Genomic DNA, 15,736 nt, shown 5'->3' with positions numbered 1-15,736 from the left:
GTTCCTGTATCGCATCCTCACCCCTGGCAGTTCACACTGCCATATGCGATACGCTGGGGGTGTCAATTAAGAGTTATTGACACCCCAAGTTCAGATCGCATATCGCAGTGCGATCTGAAAGTTCGCACAGAATCTGATCGCACTAGTGTGAACCACCATGCGATCTGATTCTGCTGCGGACCAAAAAAAGGGTCCTGTGCGAGTTTTAGTGCGATTGCAGTGCAAATTCAGCCATACAAACTGTATGGCTGAATTTGCACCGCACAGAGATCGCATGTAATTTTAGGAGCAGTGCGCTCCAAACTACATGCGATCTCTGTGATTGCACAAATGTGAACCGGCACTTACTGTCACAAGGGATGTTTACATTCCTTGTAAGAGCAATAAAAGTGATCAGAAATGTATTTATTTTTTTCCCCTTTGTGCTTGCGTGCCAAAGAAAACCCATCCGTAACTTGCACCCGCAAATGTAAGCAGTCTTCAGATTACATATGTGAGGTATTGCTGCGATCATTGGAACAAGAGCAATAATTCTCGCAAGACTTCCCCTGTAACTCTAAACAGGTAACCGTTAAAAAATGTTAAAGCGTCATCTATGGAGATTTTTAAGCACTGTAATTTGTCGCCATTCCATGAGCGTGTGCAGTTTGCTTGTTGTGTGACATGACTATTTACGCAGCATAACCGCATCTTTCACATTCTACAAAAATTGGACTAACTTTACTGTTTTTTTTTTTTAATTCATTAAAGTGTATTTTTTTTCCAAACAAATTGCATTTGAAAGACTGTTGCGCAAATACAGTATGACATAAAATATTGCAACAACCGCTATTTTATTCTCTAGGGTCTCTGCTAAAAAAAAAAAATATATATATATATATATATATATATATATATATATTATAATGTTTGGGGGTTCTCAGTAATTTTCTAGCAAAAAATACTGACTTGTAAATCACAATTGTCAGAAATAGGCGTGGTCTTGAAGTGGGTTAAATCCGAAGATAGCTGCACAATGGACATATCACACTGACGGTAAGCAGCGTTCCTTTTTCAAAACACCATAATGCAGTGTACTTTTACCTGCACTGTAATTTGCATTCTTGCGCCAATGAAATGCACCTGAGTAGTGAGTGGAGGCGAGTGTAGTCTAGGGAGGATGACCGTGAACTATCATAGACAGAAGTGGCTAGGTTGGGGCAGGACAAGGGTGAGATTTTGTCAGAGGTGGGGAGTAGCAGAATAGAGAAAAGAAGGGTTGAAGTGGCTTAGATTTCTGATTCGATTGTTTATTAATTATTTAGAAAACCTACAAAGAGAAAAGATCACGAATGCCTCGTTTCCACTGAGCAGTATGGTACGGTACGCAATTTTTGCCGTTTCCATTGTCAAAAGTTGTAAATGGTACCCTAATTCCGAATCGTACCGTACCACTATTTTGGTACCCTTTCGTTGGGGTACCAAGCACATTAGAACCGTACCAACAGGGTGGAGCAATACTGTTGAGGTACTGTTGAGCTTAGGTACTGTTGGCGGTGGAAACGCAAGCCTGATCAAGGTGTACCGTACCGAACCGTACTGAGCTGTACCGAACCGTACCGCTCAGTGGAAACGAGTCATTAGAAGAGCAGCGAACAATCCTTGTGTGTGCCAAGCATGTAACAAAAGTGATACATAAGTGGTGGTGGGGGGGTTGCGGGCAGGGATGGAAGAAAACCGTAACAGGCAGGTTGGGTTTTCCATGAGGCCCCAAGGGAGCACATAAACTCATATGGCAGGGAAGCGCAAACGGTGCAAAAAGCTCAAGTAAGGTGCAAAAACATCATGACCCCTAAGAGACAGCCATTTAGCTGACCACCCAGTGGATCATATTTATGCAAAACAGAAAAACCATAAGTTCAAACCACATTAAAACTTAGCCGCTGTAGATTGGTCTAGGACTAGGTAGTGAGAGAGCCCCAGTCCTATAGTGTCTGATATCTAAGGCTCTGTCCACTACCACACACCATAACTGTCCCATATTGGGTATTCCATTCCCAGAAGTATTTAGGTAAGATAGGAGACAATAAAACTGTGAAGACATGATGCTAAGATTGGCAAGAAATGAAAGAACAAGAGGAGAGGGTAAATCTGTCCTGGGATCCCCCGTCGATCATCAGACATCTGTAAGTAAGCAAGCCAGGGGGACCATATTTTATCAAAAAGGGATTGTTTGTCCCGCAGGACACCTACTATTTTTTTTTCATTCAGCATGATCCACGTGAGTTTACGTTTCATTAATGTGATATCTATAACAGGGCTTTTCCACGCAGTCGCGATAGCGATTTTGGCCGCTAGGAACATATATATTGAAGTCTGGGTATGTCGCAGAAAATTTTTGGCTCTCTTATTTAGTAGGGTAAAGCTTGTGTCTTTGGTGATATTTACCATCATGACTGAGAATATAAATGAGTGAACCCTCATCCAAAAGTGGCCTTGGGCCATTGGGGCATGTCTACCACACATGCAGCCTGAAGCAAGAGCCAGATGACCCCGGATACATTTTAGACAGGCGCTCTGGTACTAAATTTCTTCCTGGCGTGTACTTTATATCCTGCCTCAATCAAGGCAACATTAATAATACCTTTGTGAATTTGTGAACGCCATTTATGCCAATCAAGTGGCTAAGGTATCTACAGGTAACTGTTGGGCAATTGGAGGGATAGGAGGCAGAAGAGAGTGGGAGAGAGTAAAACTAGTAAGATGGATGTTGATCAGAGAGAGGAAAAGGATTGTTGGAGAGATAGCAAGGAGTGCATAGGTTGGAGAATACAAGGGTGCTGCCATTAGAGTGAGTAGTAGTGTGTCCATTACTTCAGGTCAAAAGAGGAGGTTAGGCTGAGATGTTTACAAGTAGCAGTATTATTAGTATTAAGCCCCGTACACACGCGTCGAAAATCGTCAGGGAATTTTCGTCCGACGACCGATATGCTGATTTTCGGCTTGTTCGTATGATGCTTCTGACAACCGACTCCGACTTTTCGGCCGAAAAAAATCTCGTGTGCAAGCTATAAAATTTTTGTCCGCCGTCAAAACACGGCCGATTTTCGTGCAGTCAGTACAGATTTCGACAGGGAAAAATCTTATGAGCAAGACTGGGCATGCTCAGTGAAGAAAGAACACAAAGAAAGCAAACCAACACATGACATCACTTCTGAAGTAGATTTTTGTTGGGCGAGAACATTCGTGTGCAGTCTAGGCACATTCCAACCAACAAAACACAACTCTGGACAAAAGACGGACGATCGGTCGGCCGATAATCGTTTGGTGTGTACTAGGCTTTAGAATGATTGTGGGAATTTCAAAAGGGAGAAAGTAGGGCAGGCAGGCTGAGAAATCATCAAGGAATGCTACTGGTCCAGGATGCCGATAGATCACAGAATTTAAAAGCAAATGAAGAGGTAAACTAACACTATACAGCCACTGTACTTGCCCCTGTAAATGTTTAGCTTTCCCTGTCCACACAATTGATGCAGGGATTCGTGGATTGAAAGCATAGGCATACCGGGATGGAGCAGAGTGATTCTGATTGGTCAAGTGGTCACGTGCCAGCATGTAACCAGTCACAATTGCTCTAATCCGTCTCTGCGTCCATAGGAAAACAAATGGACGAAGACCACGGCTTTATCATTTCCAAACCCCTACGCCTGCTGTGTGGGCAGTGAAAGCTAATCGTCCTCGGAGGTAAGTGTGGCAGGGACCAGGGGGTTGGGGAGGATGTAAGGTTTTAGCTCACCTTCCTTTTAATTAAAAAAAAAAAAAGGTAAACTTATAACTTTAAATGCATGTGGAATTTTAGCTATACTTCACATTTTGCACCCTGAATTTTCTTATATATTTTATAGCCTGATTTGATAATTTTATGACTATATTCAAATCCTATGCAGTACTGTCCTTTGTAAAGCGTTGCTTGTTTCTGTATAATTTCAGTTCTATATTGTGTGATGCTGGCAGTGTGGAAGCATTGTTTTGAATGCTCCTGCCAGTGGAAAAAGCACCTGTACTTCTAGATAATGAAGGTTAATAATTGCTGTAATTGTATCTATTGGCTTTGCACTATCTGTTCTACATAATCTTTTTTTAAAGGCGCCCTGTGGCTTTGGATCAAGATGAAAGCAGACATAAGAGCTCAATGTAAAGCATGAAATCGTTAAACGTGATTCCTGTTATTGTAGGGTAAAGGTAACCAATATTGACCTGCTATATGTTTTCCATTCTCTCTATAGATTGCCGAGACCTATTTTCTGGAGGAAGACTGTATCCTTTTCTTGTATGCTGACAAGACACAAGTAGAAACCTAATATAAACAAAATGCTTCTTTTTTAAACTGTTTGTTGATATTTTATTCCTAAAGTAGACCTAGCATCAGATATATATTTTTTTGTTAAAGATTGATGATAATAAATCTTTAGCTTCTGGCATTGAAAACTTTGTTTTTCATACAGTTTCTGTCTCTAAGAGCCCATTCAGACTAGTGCGACACGACTTTGGGGGGCGACCTGTGAAGTTGCATGCACCGCTGTGCACCGCGACTTCGGCGCGACTTGCAGAGACTTCACATAATGGAAGTCTATGCAAGTCGCTCCGTGGTCGCCCCAAAGTAGTACAGGACCCTTTTTCTCAGTCGGAGCGACTTGTGTCGCTCCTATTAGAACGGGTCCTGTGCTAATCAATGGACCGCTACCGAGCGCGACTTGTCAGGCTGACAAGTCGCACTAATGTGAATGGGCTCTAAAGCTTCTCAATCATGTGACCTGCAAAACATGGGGCTCACTCTTGGGACGCTGCCATCTTGTTTGTAATGGCAGCAGACTTGGGAAGGTTACACTGTAGTCACTTTTGGGGTGCTGAGCAGGAATCTCAGGCCTGCATGTTATTCCTGGAAAGTGTGGGTTTACCAGTGTAACCTGGTCTTATAATAACAATTAGGTGAATGAGAGGACTGTTTACATAAAAAAGAAATGAAAAAAAGCAGGAAGGAAGTGCGGGTCCACAGAGTAATTTGAGAAGATTATCAACTTTGCAGCCTCTTAAAGGAGTGTGCCTAACTTTCTCGCCTCACGGAGCACCAAGTCCTGGTCCCGAAAGTTCAGCAGCTGAAGAAAGAAAGTTCCTCAGAGCACCCTCTGGCAGCCTTAGGATACATAGATTGTTTCACTGATTGTGGTTATCTGCATCCTTGGCTCTGAATTTCAGTGTCTCTTTTTCTTATGTCTGGAGTTTATGCTGGGTGACAGAGTGAGCCCTAATGGTGTCCTCCGAGTCACCAATATGGCATTCTGCCTCTGCCAGGCGATTAGGGAATGGTCTATTATTGAGTATCAACCCAATATTTATTTGGAGAGGGTCCATCTTACCGATAAGTTAGTAATCCCCTGCATAAGAGCAGACAAGTTAGCTTGCTCCACTAGTGCCCGATTTCTGCCTTCTGTTTGAGTTGTCATGTTAGATTTCCTCCCACCCCAGAATGATCCCCAGTGTCTACAGGGCACTGGATTGCAGAATGCATTCTACCTCTGGTCATCATCAACCAGCGAGAGAAGAGGTGGTGAAAGCAGGTCCAGGGGGAAAAGCCTCAAATGGCAGCAGAGTGTTCCCAATGTGTATTTGCCCTGGTCACCAGCTTGGGCACACTCCTGTTCAGCTGTGGGTCAAAGAAGCCTCTTGAAAAGTTGGCTGTGAAAGTAGAATGTTGGCAGGATTACTGTGAAATCGGGGAAACCGAAAAACAGACCAAGAAAACCATGAATGTCTAAGGGTCCTTTCACACGGCCGCTCAGTGTGTCCGCAAATCATCCCATCCATTTGCGGATGGTTTGTGGACATCATGTAAGTGAATGGCACTGCGGGTGTCAGCGGAATACCATCCGCTGACACCCGATTTTCCTCCTGTCAGTTCTGTTCCGTTTTTACGAATGGAACAGAACCCCATTTTTTCTTCCGTGTAAAAAACGGAAAGGAAGGAAAATCGGATGTCAGCGGTGTCATCCGCTGACATCCGCAATGCCATATACTTACATTATGTCCGCATATCATCCGCAAACGGATGGGATGATATGCGGGCACACGGAGCGGATGACACAAATGTCATCCGCTCCGTGGAAAAAAAAAAAAAAAGTCCCGCAGCGGACCTTTCACACAGAGCGGCCGTGTGAAAGGACCCTACGGCTACTTTTTACATTGTGTTTTGGCTGAAATTTGTCCAGTGGTGACTGTGTCACTTTAAGTGTACGCACAGTCACTAATGTGTAAGTGTAACACTTTCAGTCATGTATTTCCTCTAATGAAGGTCACAGTACTCCACCTGACAACACCTTCGTCTCCCTCCCTAGAGAGCCATCTTTGTGACAAGTAGTTTTTACAGCGGGATTCAAACCATCCAACAACCCAGATAAGATATGAAAACAGTTAGGCAGGCCATAGATGATGCAACTTTCTTTCCTGCACTAACGGGTCTCTCATTGTGTTGATGGGAGAATCCCTCCCTCAGAGAACACAACGATTATTACTAGCGGCTATATAATCGCAAGTAAAAATCTATAATGCTGGTTGTACCCAAGTCGATCGATTTAAGTCACGCTTACTTTGCTGCTGCTCCACCAGATATGGATATTTGCATGTCTGACTTATGCTGGTGCTGCCTACAACACAGGGGAGGAGGGGAAGATGGTACTGTATAATGGTGGGACAGCGGTACCACCTGGATAGCAGTTTGAAAATGTTTTTCTGATAAAAATTGAAGGTGGGCAAACCATGAGCCAACATGAGCAGGCACAAGCTTTTTAAATAGAAAAGTCTATTTTTTTTTTCTTTGTTGAATTGTTTTATATTTACCATTGAAGGTGGAGCTCGCATAAAAATGCAAGGGACTGCTATTTACTAGACCCCATCCCCTCATGTGAAAATGCTGCAAACAAAAAAAAGAATTGAAATCTTTTTACTGCGGCTTCTGACCTCTTCACCAAGGCACCAGTGATGTCACTCAGTCTTTTGAGGAGTCCTGGGAAAGCTGAGAATTCCAAACCTGTAAATCAATTTTTAGCACTGTGCCTTTGGAGGTTCACAGAAAACCTGATTACTAAATGAGGATCATGTTGGTTTTATTATTCTTTTATTAATAATGCTGCCTTTTGGGACTGCTAGTGTTCTTTCCCCTTTATGCATAACATTTGAAAAATCCTTAACAGTTTAATCAGATGAAAAAGCAATGCAGTTTATCCAGCTGGAACGAATATATCATGAGCAACTACTTGCAAATCTGTCCGCTATTCAAGAGCAATGGGGTGAGTAAACCAGCGTTGTTTACATCTTGTTCCCAGCCACATGGAATGCTTTAAAGTGGTTGTTAAGCCACTACTATAAAATAACCTAATCCACTCTGTAATATAACACTAAGTGCTCCTGTGCCTGTCTTATAGAAAAAATATGGCGATCTGTACCTATATCAGAGCGGCTCCCAGCGGTCAGCTGATCCCTCGGCTCTCTTCTCTGCCCGGCTGACAGCTCCAGTGGACAGGGCCGAGCACTGTAGCTGACGTCAGCTGGTGAGGAGGGGTAGAGAGGAGAGCGAGAGCCAAGCAGTCACGTGATCGCTGGGAGCTGCTCTGATATAGGTACAGATCGGCATATTTTTTCTTTAACACAGTGTTACACTTAGTGTTACATTACCGAGTGGATGGGGTATATTTTATAATAAATATGAGAGCAGCAGGAGTGGAGGGGCGGGCGCTGACACAGCAGACAGGCAGGGAGGGAAGGGGGAGGAGGACACGGGAGACAAAGAAGAGAGCTACGGCTGACAGAGGCACGCACGCTGACCAGGGTGTCAGGGCTCAGCAGCCATGATATATCATGGTCACTTTACAGGGGAGAGGGTGGAAACTGGCAGGATAAGCCAGGTTTTTTAGGTGATACGGTGTGCCAAATGACACCGCACAAGCGCTGTGCTGTATAACGTGCTTTAGGGAAACCGTATCTAGTTTTTTTTTTCCATGGGTAACACACACTTCAATTAGATGCGATTCACATGGGATTTAACCATGCTGTTCATGTCAAATTAGAGTTGTTAATCAGTCCATTTGCTTTTTTATTGTCATTTATTTGAAACCTATACAGTACATTTAAATTATTAAATGATCACATATACACACACACACTTACACAAAAAAAAAATAACCTGCATCTCCAGGCAAAGCATAGGATGTAGCAAAAAAAAAAAAAAAAAAAGTTACACTTGTATAGGATATGAGGGAACATTTGCTAACTTTTTTATTTTTATTGCTTTTAGAAAATGCCATTCACTTCCTAACCCAGAGGAATTAATGAAAAATTATTTTTTTATGTTTTCTAATAAACATTTCATATTTACCTGCTCTGTGCAATGTTTTTGCACAGAGCAGCCTCGAACCTTCTCTTCTGGGGTCCCCTGACGACACTCCTGGTTCCTCCTCTTTGGCAAGTTCCCCCATGAGAGGCCTCTTCCTATGGTACACACTCGTGCAGGCTCGATACCATGCTGCCCTGTGTGCGTCCATAGATCAATGGCTCCCCCTGCTGCCTCTTTATCCTTTGAATACAGAGAGCGGAGAGAGCATGGATCAGGCAGCTTGCTTGGGGGGATTGGAACTCAGCAAGGGGGAGGAGCCAGGAGCATCAGCAGGGGACCCAAAAAAGAGGAAGATCGAGGCTGCTCTGTGCAAAACATTTGCACAGAGCAGGTAAGTATGACATGTTTGTTTGTAAAAGGATAACATTTTATTTTTTAAAATCCCTTTAACCACTTCCGGAATGCTCACCGTGTATTTACGTCGCTATTAGATAGCTGCCATAACCCCAGTATATTTTTAAACATTGGGCGGTCCGCTTTGTCATAAAAGTGGTCCCAGCAGTGGATTCGCCATGGGATTAATTTTATGGGCGGCGGGAGAGGTGGGTCCCCCCATGCTTCCCAGTCCTTACCGGAGAGATTGGCTGCGGTCAAAACGATACAATCCCGTGTACAGATAGGCAGGAAGTCGAGTGAGGGCAAGATGGCCCCCTCTCGATTCTGTCCCCTTGGAGGACCGGAGCAACATCAAAAGTCACTTCCACCCTCTGGACGTAAAGGGCTCATTTATTTTCTTGGAAAAAATAAATTACGCGCTTTTTTTTTTTTTTTTTTTTTTATTGCTTTTAAGTGTAAATGTGAGTTCTGAGGTCTTTTTTGACACCATATTTCACATTAAAGGGGCCATGTCATGCTTATTTCTATTACATGGGGTGTTTACATTCCTTGTAATTGGAATAAAAGTTTAAAAAAAAAAAATTTTTTAAAAGTTACAGTGAAAAAAAAAAAAAAAATGAAATAAGAAATAATAAAAAAAATTTAAAGCACCCTGTCCCTCTGAGCTTGCGCACAGAATCAAAGACATACGCAAGTTGTGTCCACACATGTGAGATATCACCGAGCTCAGTCGAGCTAGAGCAAAAATTCTAGCACTAGATCTCCTCTGTAACTCTAAACTGGTAACCTGTAGAAATTTTTAAAGTTGCGCCTAAGGAGATTTCTTAGTATCAAAGTTTGTCGACCATTCCACGAGCATGCGCAATTTTAAAGCATGATATGTTGGTTATCAATTTACTTGGCACAACATATCACATTATAGAAAAAACACTGGTCTAACTACTGTTTTCTTAATTTTTAATTAAAAAAAGAGCTAGCCCCTCCAGCGCTCACTGGAGCGCTGGGCTGTGAAGCAGAGAGCCACTCACTGACAGTCCCAGGTCTCTGCTTGGAGCTGAAGGGGGAGACTTCACAATTGAAATTTCAAATAATAAGTCATCATTTGACTTGCCAACCTTAATACAAACCTGTTAGTAATATAATGGTACAGAGCAAACCACAGTGGTAAACTTTAGGCATACATGTTTGTTTAGGCCTGTTACTTGCTAATAGTCCCACCTCGCCATCAAAGTCTATTGGCACTGTTAAGTGTCCAAACTGGTATCTTGCAACAGCCCTGGATTTGGGGCACCACTGCCACCTGCAGGGTCATTTAAAGAATTGTGTAAAAAAAAAAAAAAAAAGCAGTGTGTCTTTATTCTATTACTGCATCCTGCCCACTGTTTCAGCTATTTACACTTGCTACCCCCAGCAATTTGTCTTGTTTTCTGTAACTGGTTGTTCAGCAATATATTATTCTACTGGTTTAGTTTTAATATGATAGGGTGAACCATATCTTAATTTTTGCTACGTTCTTTTTCAACTATGTAGAAAGAAAATGGAAGACAAGCAACCCTGTTTCCTCAACCTCATCACAGAATTTAGAGCAAGGACTAAGCAGTCAAGAGCTTAAAAGACTTTCCACTTTGTGTAGCTCACATCAAGAGTAAGTGTTGTTTCTCATGTATACTACAAGTAAATGATACCTTTTACCCCTTTATCTTTGAGTTACACAGGCTAAAATGTTATCGCTAACCATTACTAAACTTCATTGCAGCAGGATGAACGGGCAAGTTCTCGTATTCAAAAAAAAAAAATTAATGAATTACAGGTACTTTTTGTCCACAATCTGTTCAATAAAATTTCCTGCCATAATGCCCCATGGCAAGGATACGTTAATAAACGCTCTCCCAATTGAGACCCAGCAGCTGAAACTTTGTGCGGCTGTTGCAGATTTTTCCACTGGTCTTAGAAAACCCAGGTTTTAATGAAAGGCAGTAGAAAAATTGATAAATTCTAATATCCACTTTCAGGCCCTGTAATGGTTAATAGAACAGTGGTAGATGGTAAAAGAATATTCGATCGAAGAGAAGAGAAATGTATGCATGTATTGTTTAGGGTGGAAATTAAGTGAACGCAAACACCAGGGAGGCAAAACAAGGATTAAAGTGATTTGTAAAGAGAACATTTTAATAAAATAACAAACATGTCATACTTGCCTGCTCTGTGTAATGGTTTTAGACCGAGCAGCACTGATTCTCCTCTTCTCGGGTTCCCTGCCTCCACTCCACATCCAGCTGCTTGCACAACGTAGGACATTACAACTAAATTATCTCACACATTTTTTTTTTTTTTTGATGGCTTAACTCTAGCTTTAAATAGCAGAGAGCAGCACGTATCATTTCTCTTTCGTTCATTGACGGACACCACTCCTTAGGATTCTTAACCATTGGGCTATACTGCCCCCTACAGGAGTAGGACACTAGGCAGAAATAGAACTTGGCTATGCCTATGGGCAGTCCCAGGAGGTTCTCCCCCTCTCTGCTATAGGTACTTTTTTTCTGCTAGTCAGGAGTAAGGACCTAGTTCCATGCTGAGATCTCTGGTCCTGGCATTTTTTTCTTTTTAAATGGCTTTTTGCTCCCGTTTTCTTTCCTACAAGATCTACAGTCAACTGCCACACTGGGCAATGGGTTGGATAGTCTAGATCCAGTGGTCACCCCAGTCTGGTCAGTGAGCACGCGCAAACCACAGCTTCGCGCTAGGTCGGTCACGACATAGCCCCACTGGATGAGGGCTGGCCTGCCAGTTAAACGCCTCACAAGATCGCATACGGCCGGGCCTCAGACTGTTCCTCCTGGTTGACAGCCCCTCATTTCAATGGCGAGGGGTTCTGTCTGGAGAGGTGCCCATCTGGTTCCTGGTATAGCGAGTATACCTTGGTGTGGACACGGGGCTCTCCTTGGGATGGTCTGACCCCCCTCCTTCCCCTCCTTCTTAGTAGGAGTCCCTGTGGGTTATCCAGCCCCCCATCCACCTCCCCATCTGGGGTAGTGTGTTGGTTTGAGCTGATTCTGGGACTGAAAATGGTGCTGTAATAGTGGTAGGGGCAGGGGGGGTACATCGAGGGTGACCGGGCTATCGGCTGGATGGGGGACTGTACCTGGTGAGGGCTTTGTGCCTGGTTCCCCCCTTCCCTCTGGTGCTGTTCTAGGGCCCCAGGGATCCGGTGGCCATGTTTGTGTAGTCCAGCGGCCATTTTTCTTTGGTCCAGCATACTAATCAGCGGCGGCCATTACAGAGAAGCCTCTGGGTGGCGATTTCGGCTGTGGGAGCCCCTCCTTGTCCCCTCATGCTGACTGGGTATCTCCTTTCTCTGGACGCCGCATGTGGAGCAAAGTGTATCCTGGTGCTGCGGGTGCCTGTCTGGTGGGGTCCTCCCTCTCTCTGCTGCAGGATCGTGGGGTGCTCTGTTGCTGGTGACCTGGTGGTGTTACCAACTCAGTAGGGGTGTCCCTTAGCAGTGTTTGACACTTTATGTGGGGGTCCCCCTGTTTACAGCGCACAAAAAGTCGCTGCTGGACGCACTAATTGTGTCTGTGTGTGTGAAATCTTAAAGATGGAGGACGAAGCTGCGGCAGAGGCGCTGGTCCCCTTTGGTGCTCACAAGCTGCCTAGAGCGGCAAAGGTATTTCCTTTTCCTTCCAATTTTGACAGTTTTGTCGCAAAAGAGAGTGGGAGCGTCCCAAACGTCCCTTTGTGTATCCTAAACACTTTGTGGTGCGGTACCCCTTTTAAGGAGTCCCTTCTTAAAAAGTGGACTGTTCCACCGGTGGTAGACCCTCCGGTTTCCAGGTTGAAAAGGCGACCATGATCCCGGTTGAGGAATTGCCTGCCTTTAAGGATCCAGCTGACAGAAAGTTGGAGGCTGTGGCCTGCAATATGTTCACTGTTGCTGGTTCGGCGCTTAGGCTGGTCTTCACCATTGCCCTGGTGCCGCAAACTCTAACCGAGTGGGCTAAACTTTTGCGCCGTGACCTGGAGGGTGAGCAGCTCCCTCCTGCCTTTGCTGAACTGGCGGACCAGTTGGTCCAGGGACTATAGTTTATCTGCGATTCCTCTTTGGATGTGGCTCCCCTGATTTCTAGGCTGTCTGTTTTGGCAGTGGTACTTATGTGCGTATTGTGGTTGTGTTGCTCTGCGGACCAGACCTCAAAAAAGGCTTTAACTGATCTACCTTTTCAGGATGATCACCGGTTTGGGGCTACCCTTAATTACTTCATTAGGAGTCTCAAAGGAGGGAAGAGTACTTTTCTTCCGCAGGTTGGTAAGGGTAAGGAACCTCGTCATAGACGTGGCCTGTCCTTCTCGGCTCACAAGAAGTTTTTTCATCCCTCAGGGTCCACTAACAAGGGTTCAAAGCCTTTCAAGTCTTCAGGAGGTTCCAAGCGGCCTTTGTCTGGCAGGCTGAGAGCGGGATTCTCCAGACCCGCAGACAAGGCCCCTTCTGCATGAAGGTGGTCCCTCCTCCATGCCTGGAGTGGGGGGATGTCATCGCTGGTTTCCGAACCCGTAGACCTTCTTTGGTGCAAGTCAAGTGGGTCCACAAAGTCATACGGTCCGGCTACAAGATCGAGTTTCGTTCTTGCCCTCTAAAAAGGTTCTTTCCTGCCAATGTGTGCCTGTCCCCGGACCGATTGCAAGCTCTATTTTGGTGTGGTGCAAGACCTGCTGCTTCGGGGTGTGATTTGTGCTGGTTCCCGGCTTCGGAACAGTTTCCGGGTTTTTATTCAAACCTGTTTGCGGTCCCAAAGAAAGAGGGCAAGGTGCATCCAATTCCAGATCCCATGGCCCTGAACTGCTTTGTGCGGGTACAGAAATTCAGGAGGGAGTCCATTTGCATGGTAAGGGCATCCCTACATCAGGGGGATTTTCTTGCCTCTAGTAATATCAAGGATGCTTACTTGCACATTACAATTCCTCTTCTTTGCTGTAGGAGAGGAGCATTATCAGTTTGTAGTGTTACCCTTTTAGTCTCGCCTCCACCCTTTGGGTGTTCATAAAAGTGCTGGATCCAGTTCTGGTGTGGCTGCGTCAGCGGGGAATTCCAATACTGGATTACCTGGATGATCTTTTCTTGCGAGCAGAGTCCTCTGCGGTCTGACTCTGGGCTCCGCTAGCCAGATTGTTCCTTCCTCTGGACAAACTCCAAAAGTTGCATTCTGTGTCTCATCTCCTGCTGTCCAGCAGATGGTCACCCCTCTGGACTTGCATGCAGGTGCTGGGCCTGTTATCTACTTTCGAGGCGGTTCCTTTTGCATAGTTCCATATGAGGTCTCTGCAAAGATCTTGGTCAAATGGGACAAATGTCCGAAGTCTCTGGACAATCAAATCTGGCTAAGGTCTAGAGCGTCTCTGGTCTGGTGGCTTCGCTCTCCAGTTCTTCGACAGGGAAAAGCCTTTCTCCCTTTTTATTGGACAGTGGTCACCACGGATGCCAGTCTGTCCGGGTGGGGAGGTGTCCTGGGTCGGAGTTTCTCTCAGGGTGTTTGGACACTGGAAGAGTCCAGACTACGGATAAATGTCCTGGAACTCCGAGCGATCAGGCTGTGTCTGGATCACTGAACTGATCATCTTCAGGGGTTTCAAGTGCGGATTCATTCAGACAACGCCACTGCAGTGACTTATGTCAATCACAAAGGGGGGAACAAGAAGTGTGTTGGCAGCTCTGGAGGTGGCCGGTATTCTATGGTGGGCAGAATGCTTTGTTTCGGCCCTCTCTGCCATTCACATTCCAGAAGTGGAAACCTCGCAGGCTGACTCAGTTGGCAGGCATTGGCCCAAGGGGATTGGTCCCTTCATCTGGACATGTTTTTATCAGATATGTTTTCAGTGGGGCACCCCCCGAGGTGGATCTGTTGGGGTCCACGCTCAACAGAAAAGTTCAGAGGTTTGTTGCACAGTCACGGGATCCTCTGGCGGATGCCACGAACACGCTGGTGGCCCTGTGGAGCCAGTATAGTCTGATCTACGCTTTCCTTCCTCTCAAGCTTTTGCCGAGGCTCTTGGGCAGGATAGAGGCAGAAGGGATTCCTGTCATTCTAGTGGCCCCAGACTGGCCTCGCCGGTCTTGGTACGCCGACCTGGTGCAGCTGGTCGCGGACGTCCCTTGGAGACTGCCTCTCAGGGAGGATCTGTTGTCTCCAGGGAAAATCTTCCATCCTGCTTTACAGTCGCTGGCTTTAACAGCTTGGCTGTTGAAAACCAGGTGTTGAAGGAGAGGTTTGCCTGGGTCAATGATTCCAACACTGCTGAAAGCTAGGAAGTCTACCTCTAGGAAGATTAACTATCATAAGTGGAAAGCGTACATTTCGTGGTGTGAGTTGCTTGGTGTTCACCCTCGCTGTTTCTCGGTGGCTCTGGTTTTAACCTTCCTTCAAAGGAGGGTTGAGCAAAATTTGGCCTTGAGTACCATCAGGGGAAAGATGTCGGCCATGGCGGTATTCTTTCAACGGCCCCTGGCCAGGCACTCCCTGGTATGTACCTTTTTTTATTAAAGAGGTTCGACATTTGACTCCAAAGGTGCGGTCTCCTCTACCGCCATGGGATCTGAACTTGCCGCTTTCAGTCCTCCAGAAACCTCCCTTTGAGAATATTTGGGAGATTTCCCTGCTTATGCTGTCCCAGAAGGTGGCCTTTTTGGTGGCTATCACCTCTGCTCGCAGGGTGTCGGAATTGGCGGCGTTATCTTGTAGCAACCACCTTACTTGGTGGTCCACAAAATTAAGGTGGTTCGTCGCCCCTGTCCGTCGTTCCTTTCTAAAGTAGTCTCTGATTTCCATTTGAATGAGAATATTGTGTTGCCTTTCCTGTGTCCCAGGCATAAACCTTCTAAGGCAGTGGTTCTTAACCTTGTTGGAGGTACTGAACCCCACCAGCTTCATATGCGCATTCATCGAACCCTTCTTAATTGGAAAAATAAAATATGATTTTATG

The 15,736-nt window shown here is 45.1% G+C and overlaps 1 protein-coding gene across 2 annotated transcripts in view; it reads left to right on the top strand.

Annotated features, from left to right (window-relative positions):
* The window catches only part of CNST (consortin, connexin sorting protein), a 209,602-nt gene that overhangs the window by 67,300 nt on the left and 126,566 nt on the right, over positions 1-15,736 (top strand). For both annotated transcript variants that reach the window (XM_082249748.1, XM_082249747.1), the window contains exons 4-6: positions 4,266-4,296; positions 7,236-7,322; positions 10,292-10,406. In XM_082249748.1, coding sequence (XP_082105874.1) covers positions 4,266-4,296; positions 7,236-7,322; positions 10,292-10,406 — 233 coding nt within the window. The remainder of the gene's footprint in view (positions 1-4,265; positions 4,297-7,235; positions 7,323-10,291; positions 10,407-15,736) is intronic.

This window comes from Pelophylax lessonae (genome assembly GCF_965119305.1).
Source record: "Pelophylax lessonae genome assembly, chromosome: 3".
Lineage (NCBI taxonomy): Eukaryota > Metazoa > Chordata > Amphibia > Anura > Ranidae > Pelophylax > Pelophylax lessonae.
The sequence above is the reverse complement of the archived record's forward strand: the minus strand, read 5'-3'. Positions and strand labels throughout refer to the sequence as shown.